This window comes from Chionomys nivalis, chromosome 10 (genome assembly GCF_950005125.1).
Source record: "Chionomys nivalis chromosome 10, mChiNiv1.1, whole genome shotgun sequence".
NCBI lineage: Eukaryota > Metazoa > Chordata > Mammalia > Rodentia > Cricetidae > Chionomys > Chionomys nivalis.
In genome coordinates, this window is record NC_080095.1 from 19,101,315 (window position 1) to 19,126,660 (window position 25,346).

Sequence of the window (25,346 nt, forward strand, 5' to 3'; positions counted from 1 at the left end):
CGAGAAATCTGGGCTTCACTGCTCTACTTGCCAGTTAACCTGAACGCCCTAGGCAAACGACCTCTGAAATCTTGTACATCTGAGAAACGAGGGACTAATGAAACATTTAACACCTATTCATTGAGCACTTACCACATTTGAGCTACTATGAAGCTAAGTTTTGGGACTACAGTACTAGATAAATCAGGCATGGTCTTGACCTCAGGACTAGCTCAGTAGTACTCAATTCTGGTGCACATTTAAGTATCTGGAAACTTCAAACAAATAAATGAATAACCCCAGATTAATTAAATCCCTAAGGATTAACCTCTGAGGGGTTGGGAGTATTTTTGTAGAATGAAGAGAAAACTGATGAAGTCTACCCTTGTTAGAATCTACCCTTCTAAAGCTACTTTTAAAATGAGATTTATTCACTTCATTTTGAGAGTTTTTCTCATATGTATGTATGTGTACCACACAAGTGCCTGGTGCCCAGAACAGACAGCAGAGGGCTTTGGATCCCCTGAAAGTGGGATTACAGATGATTGTGAGCCTCCATGTGGGTACTGGGAATCAAATCCAGGTAATCTGCAAGACTGCTAGTGTTCTTAACCACATATCTCTCCAGCCACCCTTCCTTGTATGGCTTGTTAAATATGCTTCTTTGCTTGTTCGTTTCTTGTGACAGCTATTCTAGGTTGTCAACTTGACTACATCTGGAATTAACTAAAACTCAAGTGGCTGGTTACACATGTGAGGAACTTTTTCTTAACTAAATCATTGGAAGTGGGAAGACTTACTTTTAATCGAGATCTTTTAAGGTGTGAAGATCCACCTTTGATCTGGGCCACACCTGCTGGCAGCCTATGTAAAGGACATGGAAGAGGGAAGCTTGTTCTTTAACTACCACCCTCACTCTGCCTGGCAAGTCCATTCCTTCACTAGCATGGGAGCCTACTTCTTTTTAGTCTAGAATATACTGAAGATCAGCTGAGATATCCAGCCCCGTGGACTGAATAACTACTGGATTCTTAGACTTTCTGTTGGTCACTGTTGGACTACCTAGAGCTGTAAGCCATTCTAATTAATACATTCCATATATATAATTTTTTTACAAACTTAAGGAGACAAATGCTTTGATTATCCTGAATCAGCAATTGAGAGAGGTAATGGATTTGGTGAATCTGTACATAAAATTTTGACTATGGAAAAACAAGAAAATAACAATGCTGGTTGGTTGCTCCTGGCATCTCTGGATGAACTGACAAAGGAAAAGGAGGAGCTCCGTGGTAAAATTAACCATCTTCTAGCATCTCCGAATATGGTGAAGGCCAACAACAAACTTGTGTAAACAGTCTAAAGTGTGCTCTGGAAGAGAATCTTGTCTTCAGCAGTCAAGGTATGGAAAAGCTAACCAAAGCCCTCATTATAAGGTTGCCTGAATTACAGCAAAAATTCAGGTGGGTCCCAGTCTTGGTGGGTGTAGGTGGTCAAAGTAAGGGCACTAATAAGTAAAGAACAGGATCTTGTAACTAGAGATGGGAATGTGTGAGAGGACTCTACTGAGGCTGGAAACTTTGAACCCTCAGATTCTCGAGGATTTATCTCATTAGAGGAAGTAGTCTCTCCATCCTTAGCAGAAAATGTACTCACACCCCAACATCCAGAAACACTGCCTATTTCACCTTTGAGGAAGTTATTCCTCCACTGTTTAAACAAGCAGTGATTTTCTCTGAACGAGACACCAGGCAAGAAAATACTCATGTCCCTCAGGGTTCCAATATACTTGCCTCTAGACCCAAAACCAGACTGAAGGCTCAACAGGCTCCTAGAGAGGAATGGGAAGTGTAGTCCTGAGGAGGTGCACTACACTACTAAAGAGCTTACTGTGTTTGCTAATTCATTCTAGCAGAAATCTGAGAATATGTGAGGGAATGGATTTTAAGGGTGTGGAATAATGGTGGAAGGAACATAAAACTAGAACACGTTGGGTTTATTTATATGGGCCCACTGAGTGGAGATTCTAGGTTTAATATGGAAACTCTCACAATTAAAAACAAACAAAGGTATCAAAAGTTTGTTTGAATGGTTGGTTGAAGCATTTGTCAATAGATGGCCTACTGAAAAGGAGTTGGAGATGCCTGATATTCCTTGGTTTGGTTTTGATGAAAGGATTTTAAGGTTCAGGGAAAATGCAATGTAAAACCTAATCTTCCACAATGGGAAAGCCCAGAAGATGTGCCCTTCACTAATCCAACAAGATGCAAAATGGTGAGGGGGCACTAGCACAGTTGAAGAGCTTTGTGGTCACACTTTTCCTTGTGACAGCCCTTAGTGTTGGAGACATTTCTCTCAGTTAGGTGAATTAAATGCAAGGGGTTTAATTGGGTCTTGAAGAAGCAGGGACCAGGTGGCAGCACTGATTCCCTAAAGACGAGGTGACTGTGGTTATAGTAATGGGCAGTATAGACAAAGCAATGTCCATAATGTCCTAGCCCGTAATGGGCAACACAGGCAAACAGACTTTTATGGTGGCATGATTTGTATGGACCTTTGGTAATGGCTAATCAATCATGGTGTTTCCGGGCATGAAAGAGAAGAGAATGCTACTGCACCAGGTAGTAGTGTTGCATGTCTTTTACTCCTGCATTAGGGAAGCAGAGGAGCCTGGTCTACAGAGTGAATTCCAGGACAGCTTCACAGAGAAGCCTGTCTCAAAAAAAAAAAAAAAAAAAAAAAAAAAAAAAACACCAAAACCAAAACAAGACAGAGTTTCTCTGTAGCTTTGGAACCTGTCCTGGAACTAGCTCTTGTAGACCAGGCTGGCTTTGAACTCACAGAGATCCACCTGTCTCTGCCTCCTGAGTACTGGGATTAAAGGCGTGCGCCACCACCACCTGGCTTGTTTGATATTTATAAGTGGGAAAACTCTCAAATTGACCCATGAATCAATTTCCAGACTTGAGCCAGTTTGCCAAAACTCCTTGAGTGAAGTTAGGTTCCCCTGAGGAAGGACCACAATAAAATATCTTCTCCAGAGGGACCTACAGCCTTTTGCAAAGATACACTGGGAGAAGGAAACAGCCGTTGCAGGGTGTATTAGATTTTTCGAGACAGGGTTTCTCCGTAGCTTTTGGTTCCTGTCCTGGAACTAGCTCTTGTAGACCAGGCTGGCCTCGAACTCACAGAGATCTGCCTGCCTCTGCCTCTCGAGTGCTGGGATTAAAGGCGTGCACCACCACCGCCCGGCGCAGGGTGTATTTAGATAGATACTGACTCTGAATTGATGCTGATTCTGAGAGATCCCAATAAGCATTGTGGCCTTCCAGTTAAAATAGGAACTTCATGGAGGTCAGGTGATTAAGGGAGTTTTAGTTGAAGTTAGACTCACAATAGGTCCAGTGGGTTCCTGAACTCAGTCCTGGAATGTATAATTGGGACAGATATACTTAGAAATTGACAGAATTCTCACATTGGTTCCCTGGCCTGTGGAATGAGGGCTATTATGGATGGAAAGACTAAATGGAAGTCTTTATTTGAGCAAATTAACAGCTCTCCCGGTGCATGGTATGCGGCTACTGATCTAGCAAGTACCTTTTTCTCAGTATCTGTCTGTCCATAAAGACTGCCAGAAGCAATTTGCTTTCAGTTGGCAAGGCCAGCAATATACCTTTACTGTTTCATCTCAAAGCTAATATCAACTCTCTAGCCCTGTGACATAACTTAGTTATAAGGGGTCTTGATCATCTATCTCTTCCACAAAATATCACATTAATTCACTATGTTGATGACATTATGCTGATTGGATGAAGTCAGCAGGAGGTAGCAACTACTTTGGACTTGTTGGTCACACAAATATGCATCAAAGGATGGGAAATAAATCCAACCAAAATTTCAAGGGTATTCTACTGCAGTGAAATTCTTAGGAGTCCACTGGTGTGTGGCGTGTAGAGCTATTCCTTTTAAGGTGAAGAGTAAATTACTGCACCTGGTCCTTCTCACTACCAAGAAAGAAGCACAAATTTAGTGGGTCTGTTTGGATTCTGGAGACAGCATATTCCTCACTTGGGTATGTTACTCTGGCCCATATACCAGATGACTCAGAAAGCTACTACCTTTGTGTAGAGCCTGGAACAGGAGAAGGCTCTTCAACAGGTCCAGGCTGCTGGGAAAGCTGCTCTACCACTTGTACCATATGATCCAGCAGACTCAGTGGTACCTGGTGTGTAAGTGGCACGATGTTTGGAGCCTTTGGCAGGCCTGTAGGTGAACCACAGAAGAGACATTGGGATTCTGGAGCAAGGCTCTGCCATATCTGCAGACAACTATTCTCTCTTTGAGAAACAGCTCTTGACCTTCTATTGGGCCTTACTAGAAACTAAATGTTTGACAATGGGCCACCAAGTTATCATGTGACCTGAGCTGCCCATCATAAGCTGGGTGCTATGCATCCCACTAAGTCATAAAGTAGGACGTGCACAGCAGGCGCGCATTAATGGATGGGAGTGGTATATCTGTGACTGAGCCTGAGCAGATCCTGAAGGCAAAAGCAAACTACATGCAGTCTCTACTCCCATTACAAAGCTGTCTGCCACCAAGCATTCACCTGGAGCCTCAAAGCGTGTGCGCTATGATCAGGTGACTGGGGAAGAGAAGACCAGGGTTGATTACTGATGGTTCTTCTGCACGTTATGCAGGCACCACCCAGAAGTGGGCAGCTGCAGCATTACAGCTCCTTTCTGGGACAACCCCGAAAAACAAAGACAAGGGGAAACCTTCAAGTGGGCAGAACTTCAAGCAGTACACATGGTATTAGAGTTTGTTTGGAAGGAAAAATGGCCAGATGTGTGATTATTCACTGACTCATGAGCTGTAGCCAATGGACTGGCTGGATGGTCAGGGACTAGGAAAGAGCGTAATTGGAACATTGGTGAGAAACATCTGGGGAAGAAGTATGTGGATGGATCTCTCCAAATGGACAAAGGATGTGTAGATACTTGTGTCCCGTGTAAATGGTGACATGAGCAGAGGAGGAATTCAATACACCAAAAAGCTGACCCATTCTGTGAACAGTCAGCCTCTTTCTCAAGTCATTCCGGTCATTGCCCAATAGGCCAATAAACAAAGGCAGGCATGGTGGAGGGGGGTTAAGGGTGAGGTGGGGTGGACAGGGGTTATTAAGCTAGCCCCGTGAAGCTGTGTGGGGCAGTTTGCCCCAGTAGGGGCATTTGGAGTCTGCTCATGTGGGCACCAGAAATAGCAAGAACCACAAAGAAATACATATTGATATATATAAATTTATTGAGGGGTACTGGGGAGAACAGATTCATGAATCGAGGGAGTTGGGAACAGGCCACACACTGCTTCATGCTACCTAACTCCAGTCTTCACAACCCAAGAGAGCGTGTATGTACAACTTCTCTCTCTCCTTTTAAGAGATCACATTTGCAGGCAAGAAGCCACTCTTGAAGGCCGGTACCCCAAAGCTATTGGCAGAATGTATTCCCTCAACAATGGATGTTATATATGGGCTGAACAACACAGAATTCCACTCACCAAGGCTGACCTGGCTACAGCTGCTGCTGAGTGCCAGATCTGCCAACAGCAGAGACCAACACTGAGCCCCAGATATGGCACCATTTCCCAGGTGACCAGCCAGTGACCACTCAACCTGGTGGCAGGTTGAGTACACTGAGCCACTTCTGTAGAAAGGCTGATGCTTTGTCCCTACTGGAGTAGATGCCATTCTGGCTATGGATTTGCCTTTCCTGCACATAACGCTTCTGCCAAAACTACCATCATGGACTTACAGAATGCCTTATCTATCAGCATGGTATTCCACACAGTACTGCTTCTGGCCAAGGAACTTGCTTCACAGCCAGAGAAGTAAAACAGTGCCCCATGATCATTGAATCCACTGGTCTTTCATGACCCCCACCATCCTGAAGTAGCTGGACTGATAGAAAGATGAAATGGCCTTTTGAAGACACAGTTACATGGTCAATTAGGTGGCAGCTGCCTGGAGGGCTCAGGCAGAGTTCTCAGAAGGTGATACATGCTTTGAATCAATGTCCAATATATAGTCAGGATCCAGAGGTTCAGGAATCAAGGGGTATAAAAAGGAATAGTTCCACTCACTATCACCCCTAGTGACCCACTGTAAAGGTTTTTGTTGTCTGTTCCTGCAACCTTAAGTTTTGCTGGTCTAGAAGCTTTGGTTATATAGTGGGGAATGTTCCTGCCAGGGGCCACAATGAGCATCCTATTGAACTGGAAGTTCAGACTACCCACCAGCCACTTTGGGCTTCTGATGCCCTTAAGCCAACAAGCTAAAAAAGAAATAACAGTGTTAGGAGGTGTGATCGATCCAGCTTACCAAAGGTAAATTGGATTGATTCTCCTATGGAGAAAGAGATTATGTCTAGACTGCAGGAGAACCTTTAGGGCAGTGAGTGGTTCTCAATCTTCCTCAAGTTTAGACCCTTTAATACAGTTCCTCATGTTGTGGTGACCCCAACCATAAAATTATTTTTGTTGCTATTTCATAACTATAATTTTGCTAATGTTAGGAATCATAATGCAAATATCTGTGGTTTTTGATGGTCTTAGGTGACCCCTATGAAAGGGTTAAGAAACACTGTTTTAAGGCATCTCTTGTGCTATCATGTCCTGCGATTAAAGTCAATGGGAAACCATAACAACCTAATCCAAGCAGGATGACAAAGGTCACGGACCTGTCAGGAAAAGAGTCAACACCTGTTTGAGGTGCTTGCTGAGGTTGGAGAAAATATAGAATGGGTAGTAGAGAAAGATAGTTATGAATACCAACTAAGGTCATGTGACCAGAAACATGGATTATAATTAACATGAGTTTTTCTGTCCTATTTGTTAAGAAACTATTTGTACAGATATTTGTGCTTTCTTTCCTCAATGTCTTTTTCATGTAATATAACATCAATTAAGAGAATATCAGTGGTTATATCATGTTAGGTGTTGTCTTAGTGTATTGCTGTGAAGAGACACCATGACTATGGCAACTCCTATAAAAAGCAGTTAATTGGGGCTTGCTTACACTTTCAGAGGTTTAGTCCATTATCCTTAAGCAAGGAGCATAGTGGCACACATGGTAGCTGAGAGTTCTATATATGGATCTGAAGGCAGCAGGAAGAGGGAGCCATTGGACCTGGTTTAGGCTTTTGTTAGGAGACAGGGCTTTTCTTTGTAACCCTGTCCTGGAACTAGCTGTGTAGACCAGCCTGGCCTCGAATTCAGAGATCTGCCTGCTTCTGCCTCAGAAACGCTGGGACTAAAGGGGTGGGACACCATGCCCACTTTTTTTTTGGCGGGGGGGAGCTTTTGAAACTTCAAAGCCTATCCAAGTGACACATTTCCTGCAAGATCACACCCATTTCACTTCTACTCCTTCTCTAGTAGTTGCCGCACCCTAATGATCAATCATTCAAATATATATGGTATATTCAAACCACCACGGGTGCAAATATGATCTGGCCATTGTTTTCATTTGGAAATTAAGCATGACATATGGAGATACAATTGTGTGTCAAGTTAAAGAGTTGGCTTGTGATAGCTATTCTTGGTTGTCAATTTGACCACATCTGGAATTAATTAAAACCCAAGCAACTGGGTTTTACACCTATAAGGGATTTTTTTCCTTAATTAAATAATTTAAAGTGGGGAAGATGCACTTTTCATCCTGATCTTTTGAAGTAGGAAGATACACAATGAATCCAGAACTTTAATCTAGACCACACCTTCTTCTGGCTGCCTTTATAAAGGACTTGGAAGAAGGGAATTTGCCCTCTCTGCCAGCTTGCTTTCAATCTGCTTGACAAGTCCATTCCTTCGCTGACATTGGAGCCTACTTCTTTGGGATTCCAGAATACGCTGAAGACCAGGTGAGATATCCAGCCTCATGGACTAAACAGTTACTGGATTCTTACCAAAGCAATGATAATGATAGTACTAACCCTACAAAAAGTTCAAACCAACTTAAAGCTTCTTTAATTAAAAATCAGTTATTACTATCAGCACAGGGATAAATAAATACAGACCAGGAGAACAGAATGGTAAATCCAGAGACAGGTACAATTGATTATCTGTGACAAAACAAAAACAAACAAACAAACAAACAAACAAAAAAACAGGACTCTAAACACTGAGAGCAAATGGGCTTTCTAAGGAGTAGTATTTGGGTAGTATTTGGAAAGGGTAAAGGTGAATCTATCTCTCAAGGCAGTTGTTAAATTCCAGATGGACCAGAGATTTGAATGTCTGAATAAAACCACACACAGAAACACATGCATTAAGAATCAAACAAAATGGCTGACTTCAATCCAGGAGTATAAAGAATTTATGGGCTAAAATTAAAGATTGAGAAGCAGTGACTGAGAGGATTGAAAAGTGAAATATATTTACTTTTTATTTAGTAAGAATAATACGCAAGTGCTTACAAGGGCCCACTTCTGGGTTCTCTGCTGTGGTCGCAGTAAGATGCTATGGCAGTCCCTCCTCTTGATATCTACCAATGACTGTCACCAGACTCGGGTGGTAGTGTGCTGGGGACTACTTTTAACAAGTGGAGTAGGAGCTAATACATACTTATTTTTCCCTTTCTTCTCAAATATCAGTGCCTATAAGACTGGGTAACTAGAGTAATATCCCCTTCCATACTCCTCTCACATAAGCTGTGGTCTCCGGTTCAGTTTTGGGAAACACACCCAAAACACTATGGACAAGATAAACTGGTGTTTGTCCATTGGGCCTCAGCTGCTGGTGCTCTATTGAGTCCTGGAAACTAAGGAGGTAAGGCAAAGCTGGAAGCAGGTCACTGCCTGCAAGGCAGTGTCTTGTCCCCAGGACCTCTTCTTGTCCCCAGGACCCTCTCCCTGCCTCCACATGCTCCCATCCCCATGAGCTTCTCTATATGTGCATGGGACAAACAACCCTTTGAAAATGAAGAACCCCCCTGTCCCTGTAAGGCCCCCTGCCTGCCACTACCTTGCAGTGCACTTGATAATCTTTTTTTTTTTTTTCTGTTCTAAACAAGTTTCCTTTCCTTGCATTGTTTCTGTGAGATATCTGGTCACTGTGAGAAAAATAACACCGAGGGGAAAGAGAAAAACAGCAGAGAAGAATGTTGCGGGAGGTCCTTCCGCTCCTCCAGCCAATAGCCGCTGAGATACCAGCCCATTGGGGCGTGGTCTCTTTCCCTTTAAAAAAGCGGCTACTTCCCTCTTCGCTCTTTTTACTTCCTGCTCCGGTTCCGGCGACTAGACTTCTTCCTAATTGCGGAGAGGGCTGTTGTCTGGGACGGTGATCTGTAAGTTTATTCCCCTTTAAATAAATACCACCCTATTAATCATAATTCCAAACTGGTGTGGGATTGTTTATGACTTGCGCCATCAGAAGAAACAAGGAATATGACATCATCAGCAAGTGACCAAGGTCAGCAACACTGTCAGTCTAGTACCCGCCCTCTGTTTAACCGATGAGACCAGCACTTCAATTATGCAGCTCCCTCTCCTACAAAATTAAAATCCCAGGCTAATCACCAGAAAAAAACATCAGACAAAACCCAATGAAGAGGAATCATTCAACACAGCCCACCAGTAGTCCTCCAAAGCAGTCACGGTGGGTGACAGCACAGGCCTGGGCTGAAGAGATGGTTCAGCAGTTAAGAGTGCAGTGCGCTCTTCCAGAGGATCTCAGCAGCCATGTCAGGTGGCTCACAATCTTCTGTAACTCCAGTTAATCCAGTGTCTCTGGCCTCCCTCCACAGGCACCCACACACATGTGCACAAACATGGACACACATATATGTGTAATTAAAACTTTTTAAATAAATCACCCCAAAAAAAGGAAAATGAAAATCAGAGAAACTTTCACCATCAAGAGGAGCCTAAGAAACAGAAAAAGCACACAAAGCGAAAAGTGAAGGGACTGTGAATAAACACAGACTTCAGCTGATAAAGTTCAACAGCAACCTGGCACTGATGCACTAGATGGCAACAGAGGGGACTGAGCAGGGGAGAATATATGAGAGCTGGACTATCTGCTCTGTCTTCTACAAAACTTAAATCCTTAAACATGAGGATCCCTCCCTCCCTCTCCGTAGAGCGGGAGACCTGGGATCACCTTCTGGAAACATACACACGCCATTTCCTCTGCTACTGATGACTTCCACACACAATAAAGTTTGAGGGACAGTTCTTACAAAGGAAACAACGGGAAAAACCCACCATGTCATCAAACAAATACTTCATGGCAGCAGTATGACAACAGACAAAGGCACTGTTATCCAGCAATGTGTTAGCTCACTAAGCACAATGCAAACAGCTTTCGTCTCTGCCAATGTCCACCAATTGACGTGGCTGTCTGCAATATCATAATTAGGCGGATGGAAGCCAACTGGAATGACGCCATGGTAAGCCATCCACTTTAGTTGTTTGTGTCAGTGTCAATACTTACAAAGTATCTACCAAGTACCAGGCACAGTGGTAGGCCCTATAGGTCCAACAGATATCAAAAGGGGTGTAATTTCTCCTTTTCCAAAACCCGTGGTGTTACAGGACAAACTTAAGTATTAAAAACAAATACACAGCCAGGTGGTGGTGGCGCACACCTTTAATCCCAGCACTCTGGAGGCAGAGGCAGGTGGACCTCTATGAGTTCAAGGCAACATATACATAAGAGAAAACACAGGACAGTCCACAGGCAACAAACAGGGAAGGTTCTTCATGTAGGATACAGGGCAAGGACTACTTCCATAAGGAAGCGACATTCAAGCTTTGAAATTTTTTTTTACAGGGAAGTGGCTTATGGTGGTCCTGGGGACCAAAACTAGGGATGCTGAGCTAAATCCCCAAGTCTAGATTTGAAGGCTAAGGAATTAGCAAGGTGACAACGACAAGACTTTGATCAACTGTGTGGTTTAGTTCATCCGAATATTTCTTGCTTAAGGATTCTTTGAGAGAGCAGCTGATGAGAACAATGACCACAGTTCCCCAGAAGCTGCAGTATTCAGGCAAGGCACACATGTTTACAGGAGAGAACCTTTAAAGGCCAGGCCCACGCAGACCTGTCATAGGGCAAAAGACAGAGGAGGTGTGAAGAGACCACCCAAGTCAAGCTTGTATAAGCTCAACTGTCTGTAGACTCTGGAAGATGCAAAGAAGACATGTGTAGAGCTATACAAAAGCATTTCTCACAGTCCAGACAAAGAGGCTCAGGTGTCTTGTTTGTTTTTTAAGTTTAGGAGTCAAATGTGCTCTGCTGTAATATGTATTTTCTTAATCTGCCCTTCTGGTACCATTATCTTCTCTTCCCAGAAATAAGGTCTCCTGTTTTACTTTTAACAGTTGCCTTTTGTGACTTTTCTAGAACATGACCCTGACTCATTTTTAAAGCTGAAGTATTTATCAGGCATGGTGACACATACCTGGAATCCTGGTACTTGGGAAGCTGAGGCAGGAGGATTTTGAATTTCAGGTCAGTCTATGCAACAAAAAATAACAAACCAAGGATAAGGGATGTAGTTTAGTGACAGACTGTTGATCTAAGATGTGCAAAACCTGGGTTTGATCCCCAACATAGAAATCAAATAAACAAGGAAACTAATAAATATTGAAGAACCAATAGCAACTTCTGTTTCTAACACTCCCTCTTCCCCCGAATTATCACACACTGAGGACATTATATTGTGATCTGACAAAACTTTCAGAATCATTCCATATTTTCCAGGGACTATCTTCTTCACAGAAGAAATTGTGATAGAACAGGGTAAATATCACAGCTAAGAACTTTGAATATGTTCTCATTTGATGTCACAAAATCCTGGGGAAGTAGGACTACCATATTTATATTTCATTTAAAAATAGAGGATCAAAGAAGTTAGTTGTTCAATGAGTTAGCTAAAAGGCAGCAGCCTGAGAAGAATCCAAGGCTACCTGACTCTTAAACTAGGGTTGCTTAAAAGTACATTGAATAAGTTAAACTCAAATTTATTAATATAAATAAAAAGCTGTGTTCACTCACACAGCCCTAAAGATTAGGAGACTCTGCCTTCATAGCTAACACCTACAGAGGAATTGGAAACAGGGCTCCCTCCACTGGCAGACAGGTGAAACTACACCATTCTAAGCCTAGGTTCCTTCTCTAACATGTGCAAAACATGTTACTTCCACAAACCCACCCTTTTTTATGATTTAATACTTTTAAGCATTTGACTACTTCATACATTTATATAATGAGTTTTAGTCCTCTTCACTCCCTCTCCTCATTATCCTACTAAAACAACGAAACCCTGGAACCATTCTTCACAGCAAGCTATCCTACTTTCCTGTTTTGTGTCTATGTGACTCAGTAAGAGGGCTGCCTACAGAAGCATGGGTAATATATCTGTGGCTATACCAATGAAGAAAAAGAAAGCCCTCCCCCAGCCACCACAGCTGTCCCACAGGGAGGGAGGGAGGGGTGGGCTCTTATGAGCCCTTCCCCATTTCATGATGAAATGTTGGACCCAAATTTTTACAGGTTTTATGCAGCACATCAGAGGTGTTGAGTTTGAGAGTGCATCAACCATGTCAGGCCCGGAAGACATGATTTCAAAGCACACCTCCCTAATTCTGGCTCTTACATTCTGTGATGTTCCCTGAGCTTGGGATGGGAGGGAAAGAGGGAGGTAGAGAGAAAGAGGAAGAGAGAAAGAAAAGAAGTGTGTGTGTGTGTGTGTGTGTGTGTGTGTGTGTGATATAGATGTCCCCTTAAGGACCAAGCACTGCAGTCACTTATTCTCGGGACTTCAGCCAGCTGTGGTCTCTGCATTAACCGTCCACCATCATCACGTACAAACAGATGCTTCTCTGATGTCCCTTTCAACATCACTAATGCCCTTCCTTTGAGGGAGAACTTCTAACTTAAACCTCCAGGGTTAAAATTGCTTTCCCTAGCTCTATCTTTAGATTTAACATCCTGGTTGTATACAGACAGGCCTTAAAATGTTTATCCTCTTTGGTCCCAGCAATCCAGTTGCTAACTTCCCTTGAGGACATAATCAGAGGTGCACACAGATATTCATCACAATGTTACTTACAATGATGAAGCTGGAAAGACAGGTGCTCTAGCCTGGGCTCTGGTAACTCACAGAGTGTTGTGTGATGAACTGCAGCTACTCCAAACGTCCCACAGAATATTTAAGGAAGTGAAGGAAATGGTTTGTCAGTGGTAAGATGGCTGACAAACAATCCTCCACACCAGGCTTATTCAATGTCATGCAGTAGATAACAGATCCACTGCCAACCTTTTCTAATGACTTTTTAAAGTAAGAAAAATGTTCCACTAGAAAAAGACTTCAGTGGAGTGATTCTCTTAGGCTAACGAAGAAGAAATCTCTACTTCTGACTATTTCAGGGGGTCTAAGGTCATGCACTGGAGGTGCTCTGTTCTAAGCTACTATGGATCTTAGTGCAGCATTTAGGACTTGCTCACAACTCAAGAGTCTCTTCATCAAGTACAGGGACTATTGTAGGGTTTTTCAAACTGTTGTATACAGATTCCCCTTAGAGAAGAAAATCCCAAAGGAAACACTATTGATTTGTTTTCATTAGACTGTATATAATTATAAAAACTAAATCTCACTGGACGATGGTGGCACACACTTTTAATCCCAGCACTCAGGGAGGCAGAGGTAGGCAGATCTCTGTGAATTCAAGGTCAGCCTGGTCTACAGAGTGAGTTACAGGACAGCCAGAGATACACAAAGAACCCCTTTCCCAAAGAAACAAAACACACACACACAAAAAAAAAAAACAAGCAAACAGGGCTGGAGAGATGGCTCAGCGGTTAAGAGCATTGCCTGTTCTTCCAAAGGTCCTGAGTTCAATTCCCAGCAACCACATGGTGGCTCATAACCATCTGTAATGAGGTCTGGTGCCCTCTTCTGGCCTTCAGGCATACACACAGGAAGAATATTGTATACATAATAAATAAATATAAAAAAACAAGCAAACAAACAAACAAACAAAACCCTAAGTCTCAATGTCTTGTGTCTTTAAAAGTAGATGCGCAAAATAAAAATGTAGATTAAATCAAACAAAACAAGCACAATTTAGTGACAATACTTTGTGACCCTCTGATTGATCTACTAACAGACTGATCTGACTTTTGATTGATTGTGTAGTGCTAACTACACTGTAGAATCCAGGGCCTCTCATAAGCGTAGCAAGCACTCTCCCATTTAACTACATGCCAGAAGTGACAGTTTAATAACAGAATGCTACTGTCCAACTTAAAATCACTGTCCACAGGCAAAACGACATCAGCCCTAAACCAGGAACCTAGAAATACATACATACACACATACACACATACATATACAAACAGAGAGAGAGATCCTGATAATTACCCATATCCTCTAAAACGAATCTTACCATGAGGGCACAAACATCTGGAAAGCTCTTTCCTACTACCCTCGACCTAGAGCAGTAAGTTCAGAAAGGTACTTGGCCTGGCCATGCTAGCAAGAGAAGGTCGGTGACAGTGAATGAACAAGGCCTGTTTGCCGGGGTGTCTGTGCATCTTATACTATGCTCTACTGTAATCAGCATTCTACACAACACGCAACTGGCACAGAGCTCTGGGTCACATGAGATCTTCCCAACACACACAGACCTGCCCATATGCTAGACTAGCCATGCCTTCTACATACACAGCTGGCCCTGACAGAGGCAGGTATGCTGTGTAGGGATTATAGGACCCTCACTTCACCAGACACTACAGCTACCGTCATACACCTTTGGATTTTGGCAATAGGCACAAAAAGAACCCTGTAAATTCCCGTAACTCTTTCAGGTATGGTAACTATTTGCTGGGCAGTCTTGAGAACTTTGTCCTTGGCCTGTGGGAGTTGACACAGACAGTTATCAGGAGTGAACTACAAAAGTTCTAATACTCAGGAGGTAGAGGCAAGATGATTGTAAACTTGAAGACAGTTTGAGAAACACAGAGTTCCAGGTCAGCCTTGGTCGCATAGGAAGACTGTGTCTCAGAAAATCAAATCCAACTAAATGAAAAAGAACTGAATGAAACTGGAGGAGACTCAGCTAGTTTCTACTCTTGCAGAGTGGAGGAAATCACACCTTTGAGGTCACAAAAGTCTTCAATTTCTTTTTTGTAAATTGTTTTATTTTTAAGATAGGAGTCTCACTATGTTGTCCAATTTAGCTTCAAACTCCTTTGCTCAAATGATCCTCCTACATCAGCCTCCTGGGCACCGCAGGTGCATGCCACCTGGCTCCTTTCTGCTGATCACCATGATGTGAAAGTGGAGGAGAGACGGTGTGTTTTCCTATAGTTACAAATAGCCAAATCAAATCAACACTTAACTACAGGCAAAAGGATCCCTGGTCTCGTCTACTATTTGCAAAAGTCAAATACTTCCAAGTAAATATAAACGTTATAGATGCCCAGCTATCAATATTTTTTTCGACAATGAACCAAATTAAACTAATTTAAAACCATATTAAAATTAAATGTAAGGAGGAAAAAGAATAAGAGAATGAACAACTCATCCTGGAAGTAATTTTAAGAACTCAAATTTCTATAGCTGCCGTCTTACTGGACCCAGTGAGCGAAACTGGGACTTGTACTATTTCTGGTCAAATACTGCAGTCTCTTCAAGACCTTTTACTAAGTCATCAACAACTAAAGAAGCCACACAGGAGAAATAAACGAGCCTGAAGCAGGAGACTCACACTCCCTACCTACCAATACTTGACTTGCATTACTGAGCTGAAATGTCACTTTTTAAATTGATTACATATTACGAGGAGTTCACATTTGGGGACAGAAAAAAGAAGCCCCAAAGCATTTAACAAAAAGAAACAAATGAACGCAGCTGGGACAAAACACAAGCAAATGGCTGTTACTATTCTCGACAGCTTCCATTACCCGGCAGCATAAGTCTCCAGAACTGAATTTTGACTCAGACTGTTCCAGGAAAATGCAAAAACCAAGGACTTTTATGTCTGATGACTGTAGACTAAGTAAATCAGAAGAATCTCTTAGCTGAACAGAGACACAAACACCAGAGGCAAAAGATAGCAATGCTTACTTAGAGCCACTGTGGGAGGGCTTGCCAGAGACTGAGAAGGTACTTATGCAGTTCATCAACTTGACACAAACTGAGTCACCTGGAAAGAGAGAATCTCGGTAGAGGAACTGCCTCCATTAGGCTGGCCTGTAGGCAAGTCTGTGGGGGCATTTTCTTTATTAAAGATTGATGTAGAGGGACCCAGACCACCAAGGGCAGTGCCACCTCTGGACAGGTGATCCTTGGCTAGAACTCACCTGAGCAGTGGGCAGCAGTAGCCCACGCCTTTAACCCCAGCACTAAGGAGGCAGAGGTAGAGGCAGATGGACCTCTGAGTTCAAGGCCAGCCTGGTCTACACAGTGAGTACCAGGACAGCTAGGGCTACACAGAGAAACCCCGTCTCAGAAAAACAAAACAAAACAAAAAAGAATTAGGCTCACAAGGAGCAAAAACAATATGCATGAAAATCAGCAGAAAAAGACCCTGAAAATGTATCAACACAGACAAAATTGTGTATTCAGAGAGATAAAAGACAAGGCTGAAAAGTTAAGTAGATAACTAGAAATTATAAAAGGTGGTAAGATTGTGATTTGAAAGATGTGACTGAACTTAAGAATACAATGGATAATTTCAATAACAGCTTCTACTAAAAAACAGAAGAGAGATAAATGAAGAGAACTCCAGAATGAAGAATGGAGAAATAAATACAAAGGGTAAAGAAGGAAAGAGAAACAGATATCTATAAAATAACCCACATAAACAACTGCAGTCCTAGAAGCAAATGTAAGAGAAAATAGGTAAAAGCAGCCCTAATGGCGGATGCACGGAAAGCTAATGAAAGACACAAATCCATAGATTCAAGAGGCCATAAGACCAGCACTTGGAAGCAGAGGCAGGCAGATCTCTGTGAGTTTGGGGCCAGTTTGCTCTACATAGTGAGTTCCAGGACATCCAGAGTTACAGTGAGACCCTATTTCAAAAAATAAGAAAAAGAAAAAAACAAAAACCATAAGAACCTAACTATAAAGATAAAAACACACAAGAGATTGAGACTGAGCACTGTTGCACACTTGCCATCACAGCACTTGGAAGGCTGAGGTGGGAAGATCTCAAGCTTAAGGCCAGTGTGGGCCAGACTAGATTTCATCAGAAAGAGAGAGTGAGAGATCAAACGAGAGACAGACACAGAGAGAGAGACAGAGTGACAGAGAGACTGAAAGACAGAGAGGGGGGGTGGATGGAGTGGGAGGGAAGGAGCGCGCCTAGTGAAATTACTGATAACCAAAGGCAAAGAGAACACTTGAAAAGCAGAGCCAGGTATAGCAGCTCAGGCTTGGAATACCAGCATTTAAGAGACCAAACACAGCCATGAAGTTGAAATTAGCCTGGACTACGGTGTGAGCACCTATCTCAAAACTAAAAATAAATCAAAAAACAAGAAGCAGACAGATCAAGACTATCAAAAGGAACAACAACATAACCAGTGACTTCTCAACAGGAAAAATCAAGTCAGACTACAAGACAGCTTTCAAATGCTTGATGAAGTCCTGAGTTCTGCAGCTAATTAATGAAAATATTCTTTTAAAGTGGAAGGGAAGTAATGATTGCACAGCTCTGTGGATATTCTAAAAACCGACGACCTTTGTGGTACGAGTTACATCTCAATAAAATTGTTTATGAACCATAAAAAAAGTGAATAAAGCATTTTCAAACAAAATCTAACAGCAACCTGCTGTTAGCTAAACACACACAAAAAACGACTAAAGACCGCCGGGCGGTGGTGGCGTACGCCTTTAATCCCAGCACTTGGGAGGCAGAGGCAGGCGGATCTCTGTGAGTTCCAGACCAGCCTGGTCTATAAGAGCTAGTTCCAGGACAGGCTCCAAAACCACAGAGAAACCCTGTCTCGAAAAACCAAAAAAAAAGGAATCTTAGCAGACAGGAAGATGGTGAGTTCTAGGCAAGTCTGGGCTACTGTGTTCCTAAGCAGCCTGAGCTATAGAACAAGACCCTGTCTCAAAAACACAACGATTAAAGCTCAGGAGGTGGTTCTAAGGATAAATCGCTTGCTAAGCAAACATGAGGAAGGTCTATCCATATATATATGGATATATATATATATATATTAACCCTTATAAAAGTTGTGTAGCTGTGGCATCCTCCTTGCAATTCCAGCTGTTAGAAGGAGACAGGACCAAGAGGATGGTTAGTGAATCTTACCCATACTGGCCAGTTGTATGTTCAACTGACAGCCCCTGCCTCAATGAATAAGTTGGAGAGCAATGGAGGAAGACGCCCAATGCCAACCTCAGACTTATGTGTGCCCTCACACACAAACATGTATGCACATATATACATAAAAGATACAAAAGTCCAACAAACAAGAGCTGCAGATATCGCTCAGTGCAAGGCTCCTAGCCTGATATCTACACTGAAACAGACAGACAGACACTAAAAGATGCTCTTCAACTCAGGAGGCAGAGACAGGCGAAACTCTGTGAGTTTGACGCCAGCCTGGTCTACAGGGCAGGTTCCAAGACAGCCAAAGTTACACAGAGAAACCCTGTCTTGGGGAAAAAAAAAATGTTCTCCAGATAGAAGATGACAAAGGCAGCAATGCAGTTGAGGAAAAGATGACCTTGATAAACAATGAGGACTAAATGATGCGAGGTAAAAATGAAATATAATCCCTACTTCATATTCAATTCAATCCCATATTCATACTTCAGTTCCAGGTGAACAATATCATTTCATGTGAGAAGCAAAACATTGAGATTTCTGCAAGAAGTCAACAACCTATCTTCTTCACTTAGGAAAAGAAACCCTACAAATTAGGAAAAAACAAGTAAACCCCTCAAGCAAAACCGGACAGTAAATAGGCACTTTACAAGAGATGCCAAGCAAACATAAAAAGACAATCAGCCTCGTTAGTCAACAGGAAACTGCAAATTAAAACTCTGATGGACTGTCACTTCACGCTCACCAGAATGGCTAAAAAATCAGGCAGACACTAGCAAGGCTTGTCAAGTATTTTAAACAAGAGCTATTAATGCTTACTGGTGTAAACTGGTACCACCACTTTGGAAATTCTGCTCTATCCACTACAGCAGACGATATGGATGTTTTTATGTTTAAAAAAGAATCTAGCAGGGCGGTGGTGGTGTGCACCAGTTAATCCCAGCACTTGGGAGGCAGAGGCAGGCAGATCTCTGCATTCAAGACCAGCTGGGTCTATAGAGTGAGTTCCAGGACAGCTGGGGCTACACAGAGAAACCCTGTCTCAAAAAAAGTCAACCCCTCCCCCCAAAAAATCTACTTGTGGGTAGGCATAATACATACTCAAGAAAATACAAGCGTTAGGAAGTACACAGGCACATACACTGCAGCGTTAGTAGCCAAAAGCTACAAACAATTCAAAAGTCCACTAACAGTAGTAGACTGAATTAAACTGTGGACCATCTACCCTATGTATGGCCAGAGATGACAGAAACACGATGGATGAACTTCAGAAATACCTTTGAAGAAAGAAGCCAGACACAAAATTACATAGTGCATTATTCGATTTATATACAGTTCACAATACAGATAAAAGGAAGATGAGTTTAGAAAATAAAACTGCACAGAAAAAAACAAAAACAAAAACCAGCATACACCACTACTTCCACCACCCCAGAAATCTGGGTATGGTTAACCTGGAGAAGGGTGGGTGCTGCGAACGAAGAGCGCACGCGAGTTTCTGGGTGTTGACGAGGCTCACTGGCTGAATCAGTAGCCATACCTTTTGGGGTTACACAGGATGGCAGGTTTGCAAGAGAAAAGGGGCAGGTCATAAAAGAAAGGTGAAGAGGAGAGCACCCTGAGGGCGGACAGCTACCGATGGCAAAGTGTGCAGGACGGCGGCAGCGGCGCGGCGCGCTCGGTGGGAAGACACCACCGCAGGGCGGGCGCGGCCTCCCGTGGACCCCGCGGCCTGCGCGTCTTCGGGAGCTTGGGGCGCCGGCTTGGAGCTCCGGGGCCATCTCGATGCTCGGGCACCCCGCCCCCCAAGCCCCGAGCTCTCGGCCTCGCCGCGCTCGCGGCCGCGACTCACCTCATCGTGGCTGCCGGGCGGGCGCGGGGCCGGGGGTGAAGGCGCGGCGCGACGGGGCGCTAGCGAGGCAGCCGGCCCCGGGCGCGGCGGCTCCGCGTCTGGCTGGGCTGCAGGCGGCGGCGGGGGCTCATCTTCTCCGGCGGGCGTCCGGGCCGCTAGCTGCGGGGCAGCACGGCGGCTGCGGCGGCGGCGGCGACTGACAGCTGGGCCCCTGCCCCTGCCATCTTGGCGGGCGCGCGTGCCCGAGCCGGCGCGTGCGCGTGCCGCCCGCCGACGGGCCGGGGGAGGGGGCGAGCGGCGGGGTCTCGCGGGCGGGAGCGAGCGGGCGCGCGCCCGTCAGAGACTCGGGGCGGCGGCCGGCGGATGGGGTGTGGGGTGCACGCGGGGCGCCCCTCCTCCCGCTGTGGGGACTGCGCGCGCCGACGCCCCTCGGTCGGCAGCGGCTGAGGGAATGGGCGCGCGCGGCAGCGAAGCTCCACACAAAAGGCGCGGGGATCCACGGTCCGCGCCTCTAGGAAGGCGGAGCGCAAGGGGGCGGGTCAGAGGCGTGGCCCAAGTCCAGAGGGGCGGGGCGAAGCTTTGCGGATAGGGTAGGTGGGCAATCGGGTCTGGGGGCGGGGCAGGGGGCGGGGCCTGGGATCCAAAGGCAAAACGGCAACTTAGAGGAACAGGTTAACTTACTGAGTTCTAGGGCAGTCAGGGCTAAGTGGTGAGACCCTGTGTCCAAGAGAAAGACTGGTGCCAACTTGAGCAGGAAAGCTTTGGGGTCTTGAGTCTAGGAGGCGGGGTAGTGGACGTGACCTAGGGCTCAGAGGGGCAGGGCTGAACTGCAAGGTGAGGGTGTCTAGAGACAGGACTTGGCGATCAGGGCCTGACCAAGGGGCAGAGCGGTGGGCGCAATCGGGTGGCCCCGCAGGAACAAGGAGATGCTATGAGGAAAGAGTTAGTAGGGAGAAACTGGGTGGAGCTCCGCCGAAACCCTGGAGGGTCGTGAGCCTGGGAGCGGGTAGACCTGAAGCAAGTCGGGCCCGGTGGGGCGGAGCTAGAGGGAAGGGTAGGTGGAGAGGTGTAGGACCAAAGGCGTGATTTGGGAGGCAAGGCTGAGCGGGGAGGGTGACAAGTGGCACCTGGCGACCTATTGTACGGGCTTTCCAGGGCATTCACAGAGCACTATAAGCTGAAAGACAGCAATCTACTGGATTCCTCAGTGCCTGAGGTTATAGCCGTCCTAACCTCATTTGTTCCAGTCTTCCTGGGGTCCAGATTGGTCTGTTTGTTACAGAAGAGCCTTGTCACATCCTAAGAATGACGGATGTTCGAGCCTCAGGTCACCCGAAAGCGGCCCAGGTGTGTCCAGGAGAGACAAGCTTAGCCCTAGTTGGTGCATCCTTTGATTCCAGCCTGGCTTATTGGTGCCCTTCCTGTATTTGTACTGATCTCCAGATCGGGTGTCTTCCCTGCTGCCCCTGGGGTCCTGGAATCTAACAAGTTGTTGCCATGCTGTGACTTGGCAAGAAACATCAACTGGCCGGTTTGCTGTGAAGATACTGTCTGTTTTTCCACCCCACACAGCACGTGTCATAAAATCACTGTGAAGAAACTATTTTCAAAGTTGAGGACTGGTGGCCTCCAAAAAGAAATCTTGAAGTCCACATGCTTCAAAAACGTTAACTTTTTGTAATAGTTTGTATCAAAAGAGTGGAAAACACAAATTCTACTTCCAAGGGATAAAGCCTTCATTCTGTACGCGAAAGCTTTGCTGAATAGACATTGTTTTCAAATGGCTGGCTGTTAGGGAAAGGAGAAGAACAGGTAGGGCGATGAGAATTGTGGGAAACAGCCTTTCAGAGTCTGTTTCCCACTGTAGTTGGTACCTCAACTGATCCTCAGCAGCCTGTAAGGTGGCTTTAGGATTCCCACCTATTGGATGAGGAACTGGAGGTGTTTGAGCTGCCTTGGTATTAAATGTGGGGCATCTGCAATGCAGGCATCCTAGAGTTGCTTTAGACAAAGAACAGCATCCTGCCCAGGGAAGCAGGACACAGCAGAGGATGGGAGTGGCCCCTGTCTGTCCTCCCCCAGCCCTTCCTGCAGCTCATGGAGCCGGCTGATGAGAAAACAGATTGAGGAGACCTCCTTGGGACCTGAACTGCTAATTTAGTGACTGCTGAGTGACGTGGGGACGATCATTTTCCCTTTCCCAGAACACCTAGGTCTTTCCTGTGGAAATACTTGTACTTGCTGCGGTTGGGCACGGAAGACCAACAAAGCATGCTTGTGTTCTGGTTCTGGCAAGAAATGAAAATTACCTTTGATCCATTTTGCCCTCACAACTTGAGGCTAGCCTGGGGTTCCTGTTTTGACTCTTCCCCTCTTGAGTTCCTCCACTCCTCTGGTGACTCCTTAACATCCTGTTGCAAGCTTGAAGGGGGTTGATTTCTACACCAGGGCTTTGCTGCCCGCCCTTCTTGGGAAAATACCAAGACAGGGAATACTTGAGGGGAAGCTAGACTGGGTCAGTGGGAGGGAACCTATGGTGGCTGTCGTGTCTTGAGGAGAAACAGAAACGCATGGCTGTTGCAGTCCTGCTTGGAGTTGAGCGTTCCCACCATTCAAGAAGATAAGGCCAACTACATTTCCAGAGCAGACTGGCCAGAAGTCTGGAGGAGCGGCACCATGGTGTTTCAATGTGTCTCCCAAAGAGTATGTTTTGGGAACTTAGTGTCCAATGCAAGAGCATAGGACCTCAGAGGGAGTCACTGGAGCATAGGGCTCTGACCTTGTCAGTAGATTAATGCTTAGTTTCCAAGGACTGAAGGCTGCAAATGGAAGACCTTACTCATGTGCAGAAACTGAATGGCTTTACTCACTGAGCCATCTTGCCATCCCAAGTCAGGAAGACACCGAAGGAGAGCAATCTGAGTATAATAAATAATTCTTGTGACAAAATAACACATAATTTCAAAATTACAAGAAGTTAATAAGAAGTAGTAAAAAAACAGAAGAGATGCTTATCTAGGATAAAAATAGCACACTTTTCTGTTGTCAGCTCAAAAACAAAGCTGTCATCTCAAAGGGAATGAGAAGGTTATTCTGGAGTCAAATATGAGTGAGCGTGGCCCAGGAACACAGATTCAGCTTACCCCAAGTACCATGCTCCAACACGGTAACAGTTTCAAGAAGCTTTCAGAGATGCAAAACAAGGCTAGAGAGATGGCTCTGTGGTTAAAAGTACTGGTTGCTCTTCCAGAGGAACTGGGTTCAATTCCCAGCATTCATGTGGCAGCTCGGAACTGTTTGTAACTCCAATTCTAGGGGATCCAACACCCTAGCACAGACAAACATACAGGCAAAATACCAATGCACATAAAGTAAAAATAAATAACTAGAGCTGCATAACAAAAGAAAGTCATAAATGAAGGGATTTTTCAAACACGGCAGTGGGAACATCAGGTAGGTGGATTACATACAGCGTCTATGCTCAGATGCTGACTAATGGCACTCTCAGTTTTGCGATTATTGGAAGCCTGCAGACCGGAAGTGGGCAGGGTCTCAAGGCCCATCCCCAGTGACCCACTTCCTCCTGTGAGCAAGACCTCCTGCAGATTCCACAATCTTCCAATTTGGGACCAAGTGTTCAAACACATGCGCCTATGACACACACAACACGGCTGGTACCTTTATTTGCACTTCCAGCCCACAGAGCTGTGGGGAAATAGGCAGCTGTTGTTTAATCACACACCCGTGGGATTTTTGTCGTGGCAGCCCTAGCAAATGAGGTTTCTTTGGAGAGATGAGAAAAGCCATCTAAAATTAGTAGTGACGGTGGCACACTCTAGAATATGCTAAGCCCACTCAGTGCACACTTTCACAAGGTGAGCTTGAGAGGAGGCAAATTCTAGCTCGCTAAAGTTGCAGACAAATAAAACCCAGGATTTGCCAGGTTTGGGAGAAGATGGGTACAGGAGACATATGATTTCTTTAGAAGGGATGACCTTTGTTTTCTCTGCTGTACTAAATGGCCTGCTGTCTTCGCTCCTCAGAGATCCTCGAGCTTCTAGCTCTAAGTCACAGTTTAAAACGCTGAAGGCCGGTCTGATTCTGTCTTCCACACTGTGCATTAGTGTCTGTGGCAGACATGGCAAACAAATAACACACAGGCCTAGGCAGTTCGAAACGGAGCACATCATGACTTCATGGTTGTGCAGATGTCTGAAGCAGGTGGGGTGGGTTGAGTCCTCTGGAGACTTGGAGAAACTATGCCCCTCACCTGTCCACATATTAGAAGCTGCCCACACACCTTGACTCAAGTAGCATATGGACCTTACTTCTGTGGTCACTCCCTCTGACCTCTTTGTTATCATCTTCCCAGTTAGGGACCCTGTGAGTATTGGACCCAGGGGTTACACGTGTCACCTCCAAACTGAAGGCTGCTGCAGTTTGGATGGAGTCTGTCCACCAAGAGCCCATATATGCATTAGAGGCTTAAGCCTTGGTGTGGCCATGTTGTGGGGCAGTGGAAGCTGTGAGAGATAGGGCCTCCTGGGAGGTCATTAGGTCATTGGAGATGCTACCCTTAGAAAGGATTAAAGAATTCTCCCAATACCCTGGCTAGTTCTTGAAAGGCAGTTACAATAAAAGAACAAACCAGTCCCTTCTCAACCTCTGGTACCCTGTGCTCTCACTCTGGAGTCCTCAACATTGTGTGATGACATAGAAAATGGGCCAATACAGAGACCCTCCAACTAGCAACTGCAATTCCTCTTTGCTATGTAACCTGTAGCACAGGTTCTAAGGCCAAACATCTCAAGGTGGGCAAAAGGCACTTCTATATATGAAAAATGTGATGTCCTCCCCTGTTGTGGAATATTTAACTATGTAAAGATGTGTTACATCTGTTTATAATGTGGAATATTAGTTTAACGGTGTAAAGGTATGTTACATTTGTTTATGTTACATTTAAAAGGCCCCGAGGTAAAACGTGGATAAAGAGAAAAAGATTAAAATAAGAGCGAAGAGAAGACCAGGCACTCATAACTAATAAGTCTCTGTGTGGTCCAAAGGAAAAAGTCTGCTACATTTGGCGCACCATATTGTCTCGGGGATCTTCTTTCTTTTCTTTCTTTCTTTCTTTCTTTCTTTCTTTCTTTCTTTCTTTCTTTCTTTCT

The 25,346-nt window shown here is 44.7% G+C and overlaps 1 protein-coding gene across 2 annotated transcripts in view; it reads right to left on the reverse strand.

The window, feature by feature from the left end:
- Evl (Enah/Vasp-like) overlaps window positions 1-20,678 on the reverse strand; it is a 146,674-nt gene extending 125,996 nt beyond the window's left edge. Inside the window, exon 1 of one of the 2 annotated variants that reach the window (XM_057782845.1) lies at window positions 20,179-20,678. Coding sequence is in view for 1 of the 2 variants with exons in the window: in XM_057782844.1 (XP_057638827.1) it covers window positions 20,179-20,183 (5 nt within the window). In the remaining variant the exon portion in view is untranslated. The remainder of the gene's footprint in view (window positions 1-20,178) is intronic. The other variant, XM_057782844.1, reaches the window with a different exon arrangement.
- Window positions 20,679-25,346: the final 4,668 nt, after the last annotated feature.